The sequence below is a fragment of the Lepidochelys olivacea genome, assembly GCF_965140295.1.
Source record: "Lepidochelys olivacea isolate rLepOli2 genome assembly, chromosome: 7".
Taxonomy (NCBI): Eukaryota; Metazoa; Chordata; order Testudines; family Cheloniidae; genus Lepidochelys; species Lepidochelys olivacea.
In genome coordinates, this window is record NC_140417.1 from 83,543,386 (window position 1) to 83,560,419 (window position 17,034).

Here is a 17,034-nt window from a genome sequence, read left to right on the forward strand (position 1 = left end):
ACACGTTTCTAATCGCTTGAAAAAAATTCCCTTTGCTGAGGATTCTCTTGCCAATTTTCAGCCTAATTACGTTATGAAATGGCACAGAAAAATATCCTCCACCCAAAAGCAGTACCCATAGAATTTCCATCAGTCATTTCTGCAGCACTTTGCTGACATTTCCACCTCTGCTGACACTGCACCGCAATGAGTGGAAATTACCAACATTTGATGAAACCACTGTAATATTTTGCACTAAAAAACGTTTCACAAAGTTTTGTCTGGTTTTACCTTTACCCTCTTGTTACTCTAGGCCCAGGCATGAGCTCTTCATCAATTCTGCTGATCCCCCACATTCACCCAGTGCCAACCTTACTCTGATGTAGCTCCTCACTGGTTCTGCAGCACCCCTCCACCTTAACCTCAGTGATGTCCTTACCCTAACGGAGCTCTTCATTGATCCTTGTTCACTGTTGTAGGCTTCCACCTCAAGGACATGGGAGGAATTGTTCTCTCTGTCCAGGTGCCGTAAGCCCCGCATGACCAGCCCACTGCTGGGGTTGATCCGAAAGTGGTTGTAATTGTTTCCTATCAGTAAACAAACAAAACATAACAAAGTACATATCAATCAGTTCTCCAAGTGGAACAAACATCATGGGATCCCCACACACAGCAAAGTAGAATTGTGGAAAAATGACTCAGTGGTGATACTTGTGTAGTTAATTACTGGAATGGGCATACATCTCCACAGCATTTGTTCATTGCCCTTGATAACCAAGCTTCATCCATACTAAGCACAACTCAGAACAACTTTTAAAGCTGGTTTAACGAGAAGAATTTAATCCCCATCCACACTACAGAGAAACTGTACTAATGAAACTATTTTCAACAAAATGTGCTCAGGAGACTTCCTTTCCCTTTGCAGGACCCAATCAAGGCTCTAAAATGTGGTTGTGACAAGTTAAAAAAAATATGTTGTGTGGCTGCATATCACAGTTATTCCCTAAAACGGCTTAAGAGGTAGTAATGTGGAGCAGACTGTAATGGGTCAGTGTAAATGCAGGGTAATTATACTGGAGTAGTGCTTTTTGAGAGCTAACTACCACTAATTCATATATCGGGAAGTTTTACATCAACATGCAATTACTTATCCTTACTCCTTTGGATTCATATTTAAAACATATGTTGTTAGAATTTAGGTGCATTAATTACATTATTATGCGGTCACCCATCTCAGTGATATAGGTAATAATGTCTATCTTATAGCTATTGCAGGTATCAAAAACCTAAACGACAATGCGATCAGAGTGTAATTGCAGTCTAACTACAGTTACCATAGCATAGTCCAAATTGTCAAGGACTTATCTCTTCCAACCATAAGTATTAAAATGGACGGGGAAGAGAATGATGAAGTTTAATACATAGGGAAAGAGGTGTTTCTGTAGCTGTAGGGCAGGCCAAAGAAGGCCAAAATGTGATGAAAAAGTTACATCATGCAAGTTTGCCAGTGTGCTTATCTGGCCAAAAGGTGATAGCAAAACTTCAGTTAACCAAATCACACGGACACACAATTCCCTGTTGCAAACAGGCACCTAGACTTACCCCTGACAATCCTGTACCACACTCTCCCATTAACACCTTCATCCGCATCTGTGGCTTTCACCTTCAAAAAGAAAAAGGAAGCCAGTAAAGGCCAGTGATTTTCAGATTGTACCAGAAGCTCTCTCCTTCTCTTGCTCTTATGCAAGGCCAAAAGCAAAAGTCCTCAGATACACAGGATTGTCTTGTTTCCCCAAATCCTCTGGGTCACAGGGGCACATCTTTAAATGTCCCTGTTTCCCAATGGGTTCAGAATCAGAGGCGCCCATCCCATCTGGAAATCTCAGCTCAACTATGGTTTAAGTTTTAAGTGTATGGATAGACTTTTCTGTTGCTCTGTACTGGCAGTGAGGAAGCATTGCTGGTCTGCTCTGCCTGTGGCAGAAAGTAAATATATGAAATTCAATAAGGACAAATGCAAAGTACTGCACTTAGGAAGGAACATTCAGCTGCACACATACAAAATGGGAAATGACTGCCTAAGAAGGAATACTGCAGAAAGGGATCTGGGCATCCTAGTGGATCACAAGGTAAATGACTCAACAGTGTAACACTGTTGCAAAAAAAGCAATCATTCTGGGATGTATCCAGCAGGAGTGTGATAAGCAAGACACGAGAAGTAATTCTTCCTCTTTACTCCACGCTGATTAGGCCTCAACTGGAGTATTGTGTCCAGTTCTGGGCGCCACATTTCAGGAAAGATGTGGACAAATTGGAGAAAGTCCAGAGAAGAGCAACAGAAATGATTAAAGGTCTAGAAAACATGACCTATAAGGGAAGATTGAAAAAATTGGGTTTATTTAGTCTGGAAAAGAGAAAACAGAGGGGACATGATAAGTTTTCAAGTACATAAAAGGTTGTTACAAGGAGGAGGGAGAAAAATGGTTCTTAACCTCTGAGGACAGGACAAGAAGCAGTGGGCTAAACTGCAGGTTTAGTTGAACCTTAGGAAAATCTTCCCAACTGTCAGGGTGGTTAAGTACTGGAATAAATTGAGAAGGGAGGTTGTGGAATCTCCATCATTGGAGATTTTTATGAGCAGGTTAGACAAACACCTGTCAGGGATGATCTAATACTTAGTCCTCCCATGAGTGCAGAAGACTGGACTAGATGACCCCTCGAGGTCCCTTCCAGCCCTAGGATATATATAATTAGCCTAAGCTAATTGGATACCCCAAGGTTCCACATGACTGATGTTCATTAACACATTTGTTAATTATCTGGAAAAGGGGGAAACATCTGTAGATAACACAAAGTAATTTAGGTTAGCTAAGACTAGGGAAGATGCCAAAGAACTTCAGAGGGACCTAATAAAGTTTGCGGAACTGGCAGCATGACGACAGATGAAATTTATTCTTGACACATGCAAGGAAATGCACACTGGAAGAAATAAGTTGAATTTCTCCAACACATTGCTCTAATGATTTGGGAAAAAGACCTGAGTGTCACTACAGACAGCGCAATGAAAACCTCTGCTCAATGTGCAGCAGCTGCTGTCAAGGAACAGACAGAATGTTAGGATATACATAAACAATGGGATAGAAGATAACACTGAAAATGTTATAATGGACATAATATATGGCTATGGTATGCCATCACCTGCAGTACTGAGTTCAGTTCTGGTCAACCTATCTCTAAACAGATACAGCAGAAACAGAGAAGGTGCTCAGGTGGGTGACAAAAATGACAATCAGCATAGAATGACTTCCAGATGGAGAGAGACCGGGGCTGCTTAGTTTAGACTGGGGATGAATAAGAGGGGGAATGAATGAAGTATACAGCAGTGAATGGTATAGAAAAGGGAAAATAGGAGCACTCACCTGACCTTTCCCATAATGCAAAATAAAGGTGACATTAAATTAACTTAAATGGCAGAAAATTTAAAACTGATAGAAAGAAATATTATTTATGCAATAGAGCCAGTAACCTTTGGACTCAAATCATAGAGCTATCATTAAAACTTCATGTAGATGATGAGACCATCCACAGTTACATTAGGTAGGATATATTATATATATTATGCTATATGTTAAATAGTTTGCCCTAAACCTTTATGGTTTAGGGCAAAAACACCCTAGTTGAGGGGATTGTGAAGAAATGTCCTTTCTTGGCAGGTTATTCTATAATTGTCCATTATGGGGTTTTTTTGCATCATGCTCTGAAGCATCTGGCTCTGGCCAGTATCGGAGACAAGTTACTGGACTGGATGTATCACGGGAGGATAATTCCTATGTCCTAGATGTGTAGTATTGAATGAAATGTTGCCAAGCACTTAGGGAAACTTTACATAATGGGTCCACCTGGTGTTTCTATGGAACACTGCAGGGTTTCCCCTCCTCATGAGCACTTTCCAGGAACCCACCCCCAAGCATCCTTCTTGCCCCGCCTCTGCCTGACCTGCAGAGCTGCTACAGCAAATCTGCCCACACCACAGCTATTAGCAGCCTTCTAGCAGGATACTGAGGGGGTGGAGTGCATGATTGTCTAATGCCCCAGATGAATCAAAATTTTCTAATTTCCTTTCAAGAAGAGAAACAAATGCCCCTCTTCTCCCAATATGCAGAGGAAAAACAAGTGTAAATTGTGGCTATTGCTTTGCAAAATGACTGAAGTGAAAAATATGCATGAATGCACAGGAATTTGGGGAATTTCTCAAACATTTTTCATGGGCTGTTTTGCCATGTAGGTATAAAGGTTTTATTCTGCCAAGACTGTATGTTTTGGCTGAAAATGTTACTGAATATTCTGGTTTAACGAAGTAGAAAGGGGATTTGCAACAAAAACTCCCACAACCTCAAATCATCCAGCATCCTTCCTATGTCACACTCAGACCCATGTCTCCGCTTCAGCGCCTGTCCAGTCCATATCCCACAGACACGCACCTTATAGCACAACTCAAAGTGCCCCATTCCCTCTCCTCCATGCTGAGAAAAATACGATTATTAGACATTTCTAGCTGCAAGCACAAAGCTAGTTTTTCTGCTGGCAAAGGGCTGTCCAATGCACTCTGCTGCCTTTTCAGCTCCCCTTGCATGGTCTAATTTTCAAAGCACAACTTAGCTTGGTCTGGGTCCATTTTTACTTACCCCTGAGCTCATTTGGTCTGAAAAGGGGACCTATTTCCTAGTGAAAAGTGTGTAAAATATAGCATATTTTGGGATGAACTGAAACTATTTTCAAATTAGTAAGGACATGGGGGAAAAGCTCACATTTCAAGCAGCTTTGACGTTCCTGCCAAGCAAACTATTTAACATGCCTGTGCCATCAGGCTTTGAGTCTGTGAGCTCATTTCTGGGACAGGATTGCATTGGCTCTCTGTTACCATGCCTGGATATTACAAACCAGATAAAATAGAGGGCACTATGGATCAGAGATCTATGTCCGCTGGCTGATAATTCTTAAGCATATCCAGAATGTCTATGTGGTGATATCAATTTGCCTTCTAAGATGCTGGAGCTCCCTTCTCAGAAAAGCTGACCAAAGGAGAGGAGTCAGAAGAGGCAGTGGTGAGGAAAACCAGAGGAAAGGGAAGAAGAGAAAGATTCTTAGCAGAGTTTAATGCAGTTCCTTGGGCTGCCATGCAGTGGGTGTGTTTAACGAGAAAAAGATTTCAGTTTTACAGTGAAGACAAAAAGGAGGGATTTTCAGAGCCCATAGAAATTAAAGGGAATTGGGCATCCAGATCTCCTAGGCCAAGGTGAAAATCCCACCCAGAAAGATTTCCTCATCCACCTTCTGCACAGGATGTTTTTTCACAGCTCATCCCAGGTTATTTGATAAAGCCACAAGGGCAGGTATGCCCTGGGGGGAGATGTGCAAAATGGGTCAGCAGGTGAAAAGAGAGAGCTTTGGCTCTACAGCGATTGGCTTCCATCTGCATTTGTTAAGCTATTTGTTTTCTTATAAACTTGTTCGGCTGCACTGCCCAGCTTCGCCCTCTGCTGGAACTTCTGGTGAAATCGCAATCAGGTGCTTGCAATGCCACTAAAATGACCGTGAAGCAACAAATCCAGCATTATGGACTTTAAGCAGAGGATTAAGGAGAATGGAAGGTGGGCAGGGAGAAATATTTGGTTAAACAAAGAGTCAGATTCAAATATCCTTATTCATGGTGAGTAGTAACTTACTCTTCAAATAGTCCCTTGATTTCAACAAAAGCTACTTGTGCAGTAAGCTACTACTCCTGGGGAGTGAAGGTGGAACAATCTGGCCCAAATAAATTTGATACTTCTCAAAATGTAGGAAAGGCACAAACCAAAATCCACTTTTCTAATAGGATAGATTTTTAAAGTTTTCTACAATATGAAAATCCTGCTTTAAAGCTGCTAAAGGCAACTTGCCAACAACTATTTGTGACTTTTTCTGCTTGTTTTCTACATGAGAAATTTAGATCTAGTCTTCCCTGTTCTCTCCTGAAAGATTCTGTTGCTGACTGGAGAAGCAGCAGGATTAGGACATCACAAGTAACAACAGACAAAGCTGAGCAGCTGAGAGGGGCAGGGCTATTTAGTTGGACGGCTTAAATGTTAAAACCCATTTAATTCAAAAAGGTGGAAACACTTGGGAGAAATGATCTCTTTTGAAAGATACAACATTCCTTCTTTTGCAGCCAGTTCTGTGGTGAGTGCTCCAGAACAAACTGACAAGACAAGATGAGATACTCCCGGTATTTCTAAAGTAGATAGCAGGGAAAAAAAAACCTTTAAAAAAATGCCTTTAAAAAAAACTGTCAGGGCTTCTTTGCATATCAAAAAGCAGAAAGAATACACAAAGAATTTCCCTTTTGCAGGTTACCTTTAAAAGAGGGACCAATAGATACAGGACAGAAGAGAAAGGCCAAAAACAGGTAGTAAAAGGAGAGAGAGTTAAGCAGGAGAAAGAAAAAGCAAAGAAAGATTAGGGAATTATTTTGAGGAAAGGAAAATAGAAGAATGAAAAGAGTAGAAGAGAAAGTGTGTTTGAGAGAGAAGAAGAGAGTGCAAAGGAAAGAGGCCTGCTTCCATTCCTCCCCCTCCCCCAGCTGCTGATCCCAAATTGGCTCCCAGAGTAACCTAACTGACATTCAGTGAATAGCATTTAGCCACCAGACTGTACCATTCAAACTTTCCACAGGGGAAGGTGAGAGCTGCTTGAAGAATTACAATTTAGTCTGATATCCCTTCCCTAAAGGGACTACATCCAAACCTCCAAAAACAATACAATCCTAAGGAATGACCAAACGAGTTTGTTGATTCTAAAGTGCGGAGCTCTGTAGGTTTGGCTGATTCATTTAAGTTGTTTTGGCTTTGTCTGTTCCTGCTATTCCCATCCTAGCTGCCATCTCTCCCCGCATCCTACCTTACCCCCCTCTTCCTTCCCCCAAGAAGTAAGGGACTGGAAGGCAACAGAGAGCTATGGAAGGGCAAGCAGTAAGAGGGAAAAGACAGGAGAAGGTAGACAACCCTGTGCAGCTTGAGTATTAGTGAGAGTATTAGTACAAAGCCAGGGGACCAGCTGCAGCCTCATGGGATTGTCCTGAAAAGATAACAGCAGCTGTAGGAGCACACAAGGGGGAAAATGATCAATCAATGATCTGCGCTAACTCTGAAGAGCTATCCTGCAGCCTGCGTTTTGCAGCATTTCTTGACAGCTTCTAAGGGAAAGGTCAGTGCTCTCAGGTCCTTCTAATCTGGGCAGCCTATCCCCTCTTCCCATCTTTCAAGTTTGATTTCACAAAGATCTGGAGAAAAGCAAAAGGCTTTAAAGCAGCCAGGGCATGAGGATGTGAGATGGTCTCAGATGCTGCTAAAATAAGATGATCACAGTCAAACCTGATCATTCATGATCACGGTCTCCGTCCGGGAGGGAAACAGCTCTGTGAATGTATCACTTACTGGTCTGCAGGTAGGGTTTTGGGGCAGTGGGCTGAGGAGATTAGTCAAAGGGAAACATATTTTAAGTGATTGTTCTGCATTGATTAGGTACTAAAATACTGAGTTTTCTGAAACTTTGTATTTGGTAGTATAAAACTGAGCCACTGAATTTTACATCCTTCTCCAGATAGGTAAAAGGTGGTTTTTTGTTTGGGTTTTTTACAGTTTCTTTTCCATATTAAGGAGAGCCGGGGACACTTTCCTAGCGTTCACCAATTTCAAGATACAATGAGAAGGGAAGAGGAAAGCCCTTTTCCATCCACACTGTGTCACAAGTGCACAAGCCACTGAAAACGACTTTCTTCTAGCAGAAGATCAGAAAAGGTGATGAGAACTTGTGAAAACGACTGCAAAAATGCACAAACCCACCCCAGACCTGCTATTTGGTGAGACCGAGGAGAGGAACTTTTTGTTCCATATTTTATGATGTTCCAAAACTATGACTTTTTCACTTTTGTTGCGAACATTTTACAAAATGAAACCCTTCACAACCTTCATCTGCGTGCTACAAAGATGTGATCTGAATCTGAATCATGGGCATATGCCAGTCACTTCATACTATATTTAATCAGATAGGGGCAATGTTTTGTATGGTGACTGGCAGATTGTTTGCTCTTCAACAGGCCTTTTATTAATACTGCTGGATTTCACTAGCTAATTGTGCCTGCTGTGGGAGCAATCACAGAATGGCAACTCTGGTGTGCAGGCAGGGCTGGGAGGAAATGGAGTGGCTAGTATTTTTAAAAATACTGCTGGGCAAATACGTTGTTAACATATTTACAGAATAATTTATCCAATTAATTTCCATGAGATTTTACAAAAAAGAAATTAAATTCTAAATTATTTGCCACCTCTAGTTGTATATGTGGCTGGATTGAATTCCACTTTCAATTCCAATGAATACATGCCAATTTTATATATACCAGGCACAAGTTGCTCAGCAGTAGTACAAAACTAATTTCAAATTGCTAGCTGCAGCCCTGGCCTGAATCTATCTGTTACCCAGAGCAGCCATTTCCTCCTGCACGGAACAGTGAACTGATGAAGGCCTTTGACTTTGTGTGGTAGCAAAGTGTCCCGCTTAGTATGTGGTATATGGGGGAGGTTCCCCTTCCTGCTCTGAAAGCCATTAATATGGAAAGTCCTTCACTCTAGTGAGTACCACACAACAGTTCCCAGCACTAGCTTGCTTTGGGGTCCAGGCTCTGGCAACACCATCTCAGAGACAGAGAGAGAGAGAGAAGGGCATGCAGCTGGGGAAGGGATGAGAGAGGTACAAGCAACTAAGGGAGGAAGCGATGAGATATAGGAAGGATCTGCAGAAAGAGAGCAGGAATATTTCTTCCCATACCTGCGAGTCTGTTTTAGTTTACCTGTGGATTAGGATGAGCACTCAGCAGGCTTTGATGGGAGAAGGGAAATCAATACACTGTCTCAGGAAAATAACAGTGGACATTAAATTGAGAGTGGACATTAAAGTGGAGGAAAACAGACATAATGGCAATACAGACTGTGCACAAAGTTGTCTGATTTATCAGAGAGATTCCATTCTTCAGTTCAGAGCTCAGGGGCCAAATGCACTCAATTACAGCAGTGTAAATTTGGAGCATCTCCATTCAAGTCAGTGGAGTTGCAAGAACACTAGTTGTAACCACGAGCATATATGGCCTACACCTGCTAGCACAAGTGACTTATGTTTGCAAATCCCTTCGGGTATTCTCAGCCTGAGATACTGGATATTGGCTGTGCAGCACTCTATACTGTCAAGCGCAAGAATTCAAAGCTCTTGAGACAGATCTCCACAAATGAAATTCGCTTAAAATCTAACACATTTTGGTTTTTTTTCTTTGCCTTCTGGTTTTTGAACCTCTGTGCTGTACATGGGTTCATGTTTTCAAGCGTGGCTCTGTAACCATGAAGGCTAGGAATTTTCTTTTTCTTCCTTCCTTCCTTTTGAAAGCTGAGATTCTCATGTAATGACTTGAATCCAGGGACTGGATCCTTAAGAAAAAATACCAAATATTGCAAGATTTGAAACAGAATCACAAGAGCTGGCAAGACTAATCTCTGGTAGTGTTCACGTGAGCCAGAACCCTGTGAATCATGCTGAGAATACCACTCTGGAAATCAAAAGGATTCCCAACTGACTCAGTCAGTGGAAGGAGGACATGACTCAAAACCTCCCTCATCCCCGTGGATGGCTGGGAATGGAACTGCCACTGAGGCCATGTGAAAGGAGTGCTTTGGGTCACTCTCCGGTGAACACTGACAATAATGCTGGTGGTATCCCTGGGGGGCACTCAGCCACTTCTCCAATGGAGTTGTGGTAGCACAGCAGGGATGCCAGGGTGAGGGGGTGTGACGTCTGGAAAGTTTGCATTTTTTTAACATGAAAAATCTTTCCACTGAAGGTAGGCAGCTGGAAACCTCCAGAAGCACATCTGAACTTTGTGAAGAGGACTTCTGACCTTTCAACTCTGCCACGTGCTAAAGGAAATAATCTGATCTTGTGTAGGTAATTCGGTTCATGTGGTTTTCTTGGAGCTCTCCAAGTGAAGTCTGAGCTGTTTTGGCCGCAGCAGGGCAGCTTTGGAAACTACAGGTAATGTGGTGGCTTTTCCCTACTTGTATTGAGGGCAGTTTCTCCATCTGAAATAATTGTGAATAAACCCCTTTCATGAGAACCAACAGAAGGTGCGGGAAGGGCAGAGGCTGAAACAAAAGCAAACACATACCTTACCAACCTGAAAAAAGAATTCCATTGATGGGGGAAGGGACCGCCTCAGATCTGACATGACATTTAGTAAGATAAATAGGCCTAAGAAGCGATCCAGGGGAATGAGATTCTGACAGTGTCACAGGGGGACTGCATTATAGCTGTGTACATTGAATCTTAAGTCTGGTCACTCTCCATATGTTCTTCATCATACTAAATAGACACCGTCAGCCACAAGTATTGTTAGGGAGGGACTGGTTGGTTAAGTCATTATTAATGCTGGAATATGATGTGATTGCTTAATGATTGAGAGAGAGAGAGAGAGAGAGTGTATGTATGTAAAATGCTGTTGTCTTTTTTATTATAATCAATAGATATGCCTTAAAACTTTATAGACATTTAAAAAATTGTGGATTTTTATATTTTCACGTGTTTAAAAATGTTAGGACTGCATATTGTGGCGTTCTAGAGTATTTGTATAGCAAACATTTTGCAGTCGTGATTTAATCTTTGTAGAAATATGCAGCAGAATATTTTTCCAACTCTCAGTGTCACTGGTGTCAGGATATAGTGTCGTTCACACGCAGAATGGATTTGCTATATTGGATGTAGGGATTCAGCTAAAAGCTGCAAGTAAGCATGACTTAGCATAGTCACTTTTCCTGCTTCTCTCATAGAAATGGGGAGTTAGACTGTGAGTTGGATAGCTCCTCCCCAGCCACCTTGATAACTGTCCACCATGTCTGTTTCAACAGTACAAGCCTCAAGCTTCTATAAAAACAGCCATTTAAATGTTAGCTTCATAGATAAACCATCAAGGATATATGTGGGAAATATCCTATATCGTTCTGTGCATGTTGCTTGATTCAGCTTTCATTTGGATAAATTCATTATATAGTTAAGTCTCTCCACTGACTTTTACACCTGGGAGTTGCCTCTTTATCAATGGCTACCAGTACTTCCACTGAAAACCACCAACTGCAGCCTAACTCTTAGCTGTGGGTCAGACGTTGGCCCAGTTTTGCCTGCTTTGCACTGCTCTGGCAATGCAAAGCAACAATAATGCTGGCTTAGATGGCTGGTGAAGGATCCCACTAGCATGGGGGATTTCCTGAGTGATACCGAGCTGCTGTAGCTGCCCCTAGGCTACCTTCTTTACTGGTCCTCAGTGTAGGGGGCATGACTGGGGAATTTTTTTTTTTTTTTAATAAGCTGGCTAAGGTGTAAAAATTTTGAAGGAAACTAACTCATTAGCCTGATATGAAAAACAGGGTTCTAAAGATAAAGAGAGAAAAAGATAGTCTTGTGGCTAAGGCATTGAACGGGATCAGGAGATCTAGGTACAATTCCTTACTCTGCCACAGATTTCCTGTGCGACCTTGGACAACCACAGAATCTCTCTGTCCCTCAGTTCCCCATCTGTAAAATGGGGATAACAATACTTCCTTTGTATGTCTTGCTTATTATAGGCAGGGGGGCAGCATTGCCTATTATTAAATGTACCAGGCATTTTGCATTATAAGTTGCTGTTTTCACTTACTTATAACTTTGTCAAACTTCAACTATCTGGGCTGACATTTTCCATACTGGATGTCTGCCTCAGACTGAATTTGTTTGGAAAATTTCAGCCAAAATGGGTCAGCCATTTCTGGGAATGAGGCTATGGAAAAGTACATTGTTTTGCTCATGTTAAATTCTTGAGACCTTTTCTTTGAAAAGCTCTAGCTCCCGTTTGGAGCAGGGACTTGAAATTTGGCAGGAGATGGCCTTTCTGTCAGGGATTGTGCCTTTGCCATCCCTATGGAAATCTGTCTTGATTTGGCCATGTTATAAGCCTTTCAAAAAATCGCAGTAATAGCGATGAAACCGCCTGGCAAAGAGTTCCATCTCCCTCTTCTGCTCGTCCACACATTGAATGACAACCTACTATTGCTATCAGTTACTTCAGGTCCACCTGGTTGATCCACCCCCGCTGACAATGCATGTGGGTGTCATTTTGATGCCACATGATGGAATTTCTGTTTTTTCAGTTTGGGTTTTTTTAAAAAAAAAAACAAGGACATTATCCATAAAACTACATTAAAATAACATTACTAAGTTTGCAAAGTCTAGCACTCAAAATCAAGAAAATGCCAGAATTAAGGTTGCTTGTGTATATGCATTATTGAGAGTCTTAAATGACATGATCACAAACTATTTTTTTCCACAGCAACCCTGCCCCATTCAGTGCACAGGATAGACAGTCCTCACTTGATGAACTGCTTATTCAAGATTTTGTTTTCTCCTCCTTGTTCACCATGTGGCCTCATGAATTATTGACTGTGTTGGGGCTTCTCAGGGCTACTGTAATATAATTATAATAAACCAATTAATAATAATTTTAAAAATATTTACCCAGCCCTTATATTTCTTGAAAATCCAAGCAACTCAGTGATGAAAAGAAATACATCTGAATTTTAAAATGAGTGTTTGAGAATGAGTGCACATAGCTGCATGGTTGTACTAAATGCCTTTAGAACGGCCTTGGTAGCAACATTTTCTGGAGTTTCACTGAAAAAATCCCCAAATTATCCAAACCTCCCTCCAATTATATTTGGTGAAAAATTCTGATGAATCAAAAAGACATTCTCTGTTTAAAAATGTTTTGATGGAAATGTTTCGACCAGCTCTAGTATTCCCTTACTTACACTTCGCTGCTGAGCTTTATATAATGGAGTTCCACTGGAATAGCCGCACTAGAGATGTGACACGCTAATTACCCAGGGCAATGCGGGAGGGGTGTGTTTTGCTCCACGTACCAATATGTGGCTATATATTCCCTTTAACAGATATTCCTGTCAGGAGGCTCTGTTGTTTTATATATCTGTATTTTAGTTCAGTGCACAGAAACTGTATTTAATAGATCTAAATTCCACCTTTTGTTGCACTGTCCCTACTGGTGTCTTGGAACAAACAGTTCCATAACCTTATGACACAGGCTTGCAGCCCTGTACTTCATTTCTAGAGAGTCCAAACTCTGGACTATCAGCCAGGGTCATTTAATTGACTAAAAATAAAAAGCCAGCTGCTTGTTAGAAGGTGTCAGAGTTACGAGTGAAATGAGAAGACATGCACTTTGCCCATGTGATGATGGGCCTCATGGAAACTTCACCTACCCTCACTTTTACTGGGGCCAGTGGAAGCTTCCTGCATCGTGTTTTTAGGTGCATTTTAGTACTGATGAAAGGTGCTGGGCTGGCAGCCTGGCAAACTGAAGTCTTCTCTTTATCCAAGGAACACATATATGACATGAATCTCACACACTGGCGTACTGATGTGCCTCAGCCCAGTTCTGGAGGAACCATCCTCAAAGGATAAGAAGGTCATTCCACTTCTAATCCCAAGTCGTTGTAGTCCTCCTTGCTGACGTTACCCACGTCAGTGCCAACTGGCACCAGTCATGAGGGTGGTGTTGGTGATGTGCACACCTCTGTGGCCTGAGGCCATCAGTCAATTTTACAACAGCTATGGAACCGCTTCTAGATGGTAATAGTTTAAATCACCTTATTTCTGTTCATGTTCTGCATTGCAGGAAAGATGAACACAGAGGATGTTGGGAATGAGACATCTCCAACACCTAGTATCCTTGGATTCCTTGTAACCACCACCAAGTTGGTCCCACTAAGTCCCGTGCCCCCAGGGGAGAAGCCAGACCCTTTGCCTATTATCATCGCACTCATCTGCATCTTTCTCCTCCTGGCTACCTGTCTTATCTTTGTCACTCTCTGCAAACCAGCAGCACTCGACCAGGCCCGCTATGGGCCACATGAGTGCATGCCCTACCACCCAGAGGATGCCAGTGAACCACAGCTAAGGTTCTGGAAGCGACTGGGCTCCCTAAGGCGTTCCATAAACAGCTTCAGGCGGACCCAGCCTGTCTCTCAGCACCATCGGACCTGCTCAAGAATGCCACCAGCCACCCAGGACTGGGACTTCATGGAGTCCACTAAAATGTGACAGCTGTTTCTCCACCATTCTGCTGCAAACACCAACTCATCTCATTGCACAAACACCCCATTCACTGCTATCAATGAGATCTCAAATCGTCCAATACCACTTTGCAGAGCACAGAGTCAGGGCAGAGACCTTGGGAGAGCAGAGTGGCAGCAATTCCCGTACCTATGGAAATCTCTCAAGGAGTCCCACAGCCCACAATGTGGGAGCATGAAGTTTGTAAAGACCAGCTGATGGAACCAGATTACACCAATGTGGTACTGTTTCTTGGGACCCTACAATCTGGAACTAACCAGCAGTGAGTGACATAAGACCAGCAACATCTGCTGGGGAAAGCATTTGACAGAAGGCATCACTAATTCTAAGGCTCCTTGCAAAGTGTCTCCCTGGGGTTAAGGTGTCTATTTCTCCAAGTTTTGGTAGTTTGAAGTTTTTCCTCCATCTCCTTTACTGTAAAGACCCAGGGGTGCACATGCTGATGGTAAAATATCTGCCCTCTGTTCATTAACAGAAGCATTAGGGTATGTCTACATGTAAACCACAACAGTGGCACAGCTGCATCTCTGCAGTTGCATTCCTATAAGGCTTCAGTGAAGACACTACATACAACAAACAGGAGGGGTTCTCCCATTGGCATAGGTACTATGCCTCCCAGAGTGGCAGTAGCTAGGTCGATGGGAGAATTCTCCCATTGACCCAGTGCTGTCTAGAGTCAGGGTGGGTATATCGGCTTAACTGTGTCACTCGGGGGTATGGATTTTTCACACCCCTGAGCAACATAGTTATAATGACCTAATTTCCTAGTGCAGACCAGGCCTTAGCCATTACAGCTCTTAGTTCATGGAGAATAGACGCTCTCAAAGGTTTTGCCAAAGTCAGATAAAGACCCCAAACACAACTGTTTTACTTATGAAGAAGCACATGGTCCCTGTAAGCCAGGTGTGGGACTGTGGCTAAGTGGCCCTGTTCAGTTCACTGTATACACCCTGAGCCAGTACAGGTGGAGGGAAGCAGACCCAGTGCAAGGCACTGTGTTGAATTTGCAAGGAGGTGATGGGAGGAAGTGCCTTGCAGGTGTTGCATTCAGACCAGATCTCCCTTCAAATATTCAGCAATAGCTGATTCAGCACTTGGGCTGCCACCATTTTAAAGTTTGTTCTCTGGGACAAACAGGTCATGGCCTGATGCTGAGCCACCGTATCACATCCCCCCACCCATGCCACCCCACAATGCTGTGATACATCACTGCCACCTTGCGTAAAAACATAACATGCTGACATTGTGTCAGTCTGGATGTTTTCTAGGAACCAATAATGTCCTTCAATCCTCACTTGCAACACATGTGCCATTTTAAAACAAGGACATACAAGCTGGGCTCCAAATGGTGCTGTTTGAGCACACTTTGTGGTGGAGGGCCCTTGCGCCTTGTGAGGGAGAAGACAAAGAAGGGAAAAAACTAGTGAGGATACTGGATCCCTCTCTAGGTCACAGAGAATAGGGAGTTCATTAACCCCTCTCCTCCCCCCATATTCACCAAATTCAAACATTTTCTTGAGGGCTCACTTATTTGCATCATCTGCATTAAGCACTAGCCTTTAATACTAGTAAGGAAAGTGAAATAAATGTTATTCTAAGCATTTCTGCTGGAAGCCTTGAGAATTTCTAACACGGGTGTCCCTGGGATCTTTTGTCTTTTAACCACTAACGATGCCCCTTTCTGGGACACACTGTGAAATGGAGCTTGAGGATGGGTGGCAGAGGATGTGAAATGGTGTTACTTCAGTTTTAATATGTGTCTTGAATATTGCAATTAAAATATTCAGGGTTGCTGTTTTCTGGTCTGAAAGGGGTAGGTCCAAATGACACCCATGGGAAGATTTCACAGATAGCTTAGAATATCAGGGTTAGAAGGGAACTCAGGAGGTCATGTAGTCCAACCCGCTGCTCAAAGCAGGACCAATCCCCAATTTTTGCCTCAGATCCCTAAATGGCCCCCTCAAGGATTGAACTCACAACCGTGAGTTTAGCGGGCCAATGGTCAAACCACTGAGCTATCCCTCCGCAGTTAGAAGGTGCTGCTTGGTTTCTTTTGAAGAATGTTGGGTAAGTCATGTAACATCTGTATCAAATGACTTGGGCAAGAGAGCAACAATCTCACTGGCTAACAAACACTGCGTCTAAGATGAGTGACCCAGGGTAAATCTATTACAGAAGTGTATTTCCTGAATTGACGTGTAGTCCTTTTAAGCAGATGTATTCCTTTATGTTTTCTATTGTATTTTACATTTTTGTGTCCTTACAAGCTTATTCTTTTAGCTGGTTTATTCTGGAACTGGGGCCTCATTATAATTCTGTAATGGTTTGGAGTTTGTGCATAGAAAATGTCTTCTCTCAGCTGGCCTATTCCTAAGCAGGTGTGTGCTAAATAAGCTCCACTGTACTCACTCTCTGTTCACCATGTAAAGTCTATGTACTCATCCTCGTGACACAATCTGTAGGTTGTTATACGTTTATATGTAATCATGGACTCCACAAATGTCTACTGAAAAACCACTTCAATAAATAAGCAGCAGGTTCAGGTAAACATGCTTGTGAATGCATTAAAAGGGCCTCTGGAGGGTTTCAACCACTGGCAAGTTGGCTGTGCAAGGATGAGCCCCTCATTTCTGCTGTAAAGGACATATGACTAGCATGGTAATCTACCTTCCCTTTCCCAAAGAAGTTCTCTAAAAAGGGCAGTATAAATAAACATAGCACGTGTGTATCTTAGGGACAGGTTTTCCAAAAAGCTCCACACCCGGCAGCTCCCATTTAGCTACTTAAATGAAGTGGCCA

General features: G+C 42.5%; 2 protein-coding genes across 6 annotated transcripts in view; one reads left to right on the top strand and one right to left on the bottom strand.

The window, feature by feature from the left end:
* The window catches only part of CDH23 (cadherin related 23), a 510,961-nt gene that overhangs the window by 124,785 nt on the left and 369,142 nt on the right, over positions 1–17,034 (bottom strand). Inside the window, exons 28-29 of the mRNA XM_084634348.1 lie at positions 1,582–1,642; positions 419–567 (exon numbers count right to left, since the gene is read on the bottom strand). Coding sequence (XP_084490474.1) covers positions 419–567; positions 1,582–1,642 — 210 coding nt within the window. The remainder of the gene's footprint in view (positions 1–418; positions 568–1,581; positions 1,643–17,034) is intronic.
* On the top strand, positions 6,912–16,774 carry LOC311523997 (uncharacterized protein C10orf105). Of its 5 annotated transcripts, none has more exons than XM_084634655.1 (4): positions 6,912–7,221; positions 7,656–7,876; positions 9,902–10,092; positions 13,778–16,774. In XM_084634655.1, the coding sequence occupies exon 4, from the start codon at positions 13,783–13,785 to the stop codon at positions 14,200–14,202; it is 420 nt and encodes a 139-aa protein (XP_084490781.1). In that variant the 5' UTR covers positions 6,912–7,221; positions 7,656–7,876; positions 9,902–10,092; positions 13,778–13,782; the 3' UTR covers positions 14,203–16,774. The 5 variants fall into 5 exon arrangements, with proteins under 5 accessions (XP_084490781.1, XP_084490784.1, XP_084490785.1 ...); XM_084634658.1 differs by having other exon boundaries at positions 7,656–7,814; XM_084634659.1 differs by having other exon boundaries at positions 7,656–7,814; positions 9,906–10,092.